General features: G+C 40.5%; 1 protein-coding gene across 1 annotated transcript in view; it reads left to right on the forward strand.

Moving 5' to 3' along the window:
* The window catches only part of LOC106808196, a 3,290-nt gene extending 552 nt beyond the window's left edge, over positions 1 to 2,738 (forward strand). The window contains exons 2-5 of the mRNA XM_014810801.1: positions 261 to 398; positions 996 to 1,113; positions 1,783 to 1,968; positions 2,359 to 2,738. Coding sequence (XP_014666287.1) covers positions 336 to 398; positions 996 to 1,113; positions 1,783 to 1,968; positions 2,359 to 2,519 — 528 coding nt within the window. The 5' untranslated portion in view covers positions 261 to 335 and the 3' untranslated portion in view covers positions 2,520 to 2,738. The remainder of the gene's footprint in view (positions 1 to 260; positions 399 to 995; positions 1,114 to 1,782; positions 1,969 to 2,358) is intronic.
* Positions 2,739 to 3,278: the final 540 nt, after the last annotated feature.

Genomic DNA, 3,278 nt, shown 5'->3' on the forward strand with positions numbered 1-3,278 from the left:
CATGTATATGGATGCCCATGTCCTTGTGTTCTACGTGTGTGTGTGTGTGCTTACGTACGTACTTGCGTGCGTTCCAATTTTGAACCATTGTTACGAAAACACTTGAGTAAAATACTCGGAAATTGATCATGCGAGCACATTTAAGTGCAATAAATTTATATTATTAAATCATATATTTATATTATAATATAATCCAATATTATAATACTATATGTCAATCGATATTATCAAAAGGTTTAAATGGTACTTTTTAAATACAGGGCGAGAAAGCGCTGGCAGTAATAACCTTGCCATGGAACGTGACCTGGCAGAAGGAAGGAACGTGTGGGGAGGATATGACAAGTCTCCAGGTTAGCTGGGACGATGACGCTTTTGGATTTAACATGGACTTTGAAAAAGTAAGCTACTAATCTTATATGATCTGTATCTGCAAAATGGAGTACTGCTATTCCGCATAGGGCATTTCAGTTCAGGCATACGTTCAATATTGAGTGCTCGCATATCGATTATAGGCCTACCTGTTGCGATTTATATTTAGAACTATATTGATTTAATATTCAATGAAAATCGCATGGCGCTATATGTAGGTTACATGTAACCTTTGAAGCCGTTTATCTAGCCCAGTTGGTTATATAGGACCAAATGGATTCATGCAAAATAGAGACGTATAGACTTATACGTTTATAAGCTTATCTGACGCACACATATCCTGTATTTGTCGAATAGACACTTGCCAGGTATATCATCTTTCGGCAAGAGAGGAAGCCTCCATGTCTAATAGTTACATACCTGAACAAAACCCTGTACGACACATTTGACATACCCGCCCACAGAGCTCGTTGATACGTCATATCGAGTCTAAAGTAGGCCTACAGTAGATAAATATTCGCTTGAAAGATACATTACGGTAATTGCATAGCACAACGAATTAAAATGTTATAGTGCAATTTCGTCAGGCGATAGCAACTATGTGATAAAAACCTCATTTCTTACAGGATGAATGTTCTAGTCATATGAATGCTGCAAAGAGTGAGAAAGGATGCTGGTTCATGAGCTCTGTTATGTTTAAATACAATTCAAGCGACGAAAGCATTTTTACGAATGCTAAAAATGGTATGGCTATACCTTGATTACCTGATTATCATCGGTGTTGTGAACTTTCTACTGTATAAAAGCGTCATCCACTATTTACCTGTCTCTGGCCTGTATAGCTACAGCGCGAGATACAATCCTTATTTTTTGTCAAATATATGAAAATTACACACACGCGCACACACAGACACGCACAAACGCACGCACGCACAAACGCACGCACGCACAAACGCACGCACGCACACGCACACCCTCACGCGCACGCGCACGCTCACGCACACGCACACGCACACGCACACGCACACGCGCGCGCGCATATATACGAGTATCTATCTATCTATCTATCTATCTATCTATCTATCTATCTATCTATCTATCTATCTATCTATCTATCTATCCATCCATCCATTCATCCATCTAGCTCTGTTTGTCTTTCTCTGTCACCCCGCTCATCTCTTTCCCTGTCTCTCTGTGTCTCCTCCTCTCTCTCCCTTTCTCTCTCGCCCCTCTCGTTCTCTCACGCGCTGTTTTTCTATCGCTACCTGTTTCTCTCCATTTCTCATCATCTCTCTCTTATTCACATCCTTCTTTAAAACGTCGTCCCAAGTCAACCTAGTATACAAAAGAATTTATGATAAGCGTTTCTGGAATAAAAATTAAAACCGTGATGTGTTGTTATTCAATATGCAGCGGGACATCAAGTAGCATATAACAACAATTCAAAGATGTTTGAAACGCCTCAAGGATACTCATCGCTATGCAACAAAGGAACCTCACTGCCACTAACAGGTGACGATGGGACAACTAGCACCACTCTCAGTCTGTCAGCCGTGCAGCTTCAACCTTTTGGAGTGAAATTAGGAGAATTCAGTAAAGGTATACGGATGTTGATGATTGTTTTATGTGGCTCGATGGTGTGGCTTTATGCCTCGCTTCACGCATTTAAATTTCACCTTCATATATGTTCGCTATTATCATCACATACGCGTAAGAGTTTGCAGTGAAGGGTTTGCACGTCGTGTATCGAACAAATACAACTTATCATACTGTGATAATCTAGGTTATTGTTTGGTATCTATAATAACCATTATCAGGGATGATTACAAGCACTGGAATGATTCTTTTTATATTCATATTATTCATTTATAACGATCACACGGCGTTTAATAATCTATGGTTATGAGAAACAGAAATACTGCAGTATTATCTTGATCCACTGAACATTCATCAGCGTATTTTAATGATTACGATTCTGGCTGTCCGCAGGCTACTTGTGCTTAGAGGCGATGTCACCCCGGAACGTAAGAAATCAAAAGGTTGCCATCGCGACGGGTAGCGTCCTTGCCGTGGTGGCGCTACTAGTCATAGTCGGTTACTACATCCGCCGGACATACTTTGATAGGATCAAGTACCAGACAATGCAGTAAACTATGCGGTCAGCAAACGTGGGCTTTCAGGGATGCCGACTCGAGATGTTAACAATACAGCAGTTTCTAGCCCAATGCAGTCCTTACTTAAAATCATCCATATTGCAAACGCCTAGCTAATGACGCCGAGAATACGACCTATCAATTGCTAAGCTTGCTTATAATACGCAGCCGGCTGAAAGGGGTGGTAGGATATGTTTACTAGGCACTTCTAATTTTAACATATATTTTACGATATATTAAAGAATGATGCAAAAACCCTAAAAAGTGCCCTAACCCTAACCCTAACCCTAACCCTAACCCTGACCCTAACCCTAACCCTAACCCTAACCCTGACCCTAATTAAATTTAGAATATATGTTAAAATTAGAAGTGCCTAGTAAACATATCTTACCACCCCTTTCAGCCGGCTGCTTATAATGCTGTCGCATAGCTGCTGTCAGAAATGTCGTAGCAACCCTCCCGGATCGTTGGCACGTGACCGCGTTTGTCTCTGTTGCACGTCCTCCGTATAACGGCAACGTCCTTCTTTCATTGGAAGCATCGTGAACCCACCAGCCCTTTAGTGATCGTGTAGACACAGGTTACTGCTGTAGCTATCAAAGGGGAATTTATTGATTTTCAAATGCTTTCAGCTTCATACTCGTAGCTATCACCGTGCTCAGCATATATATATATATATATATATATATATATATATATATATGGCGCCACACGGCAGGGTAATATAATATATATAGGATATAATAATATAGTAGG

Source organism: Priapulus caudatus, unplaced genomic scaffold (genome assembly GCF_000485595.1).
Source record: "Priapulus caudatus unplaced genomic scaffold, Priapulus_caudatus-5.0.1 Scaffold13, whole genome shotgun sequence".
NCBI lineage: Eukaryota > Metazoa > Priapulida > Priapulimorpha > Priapulimorphida > Priapulidae > Priapulus > Priapulus caudatus.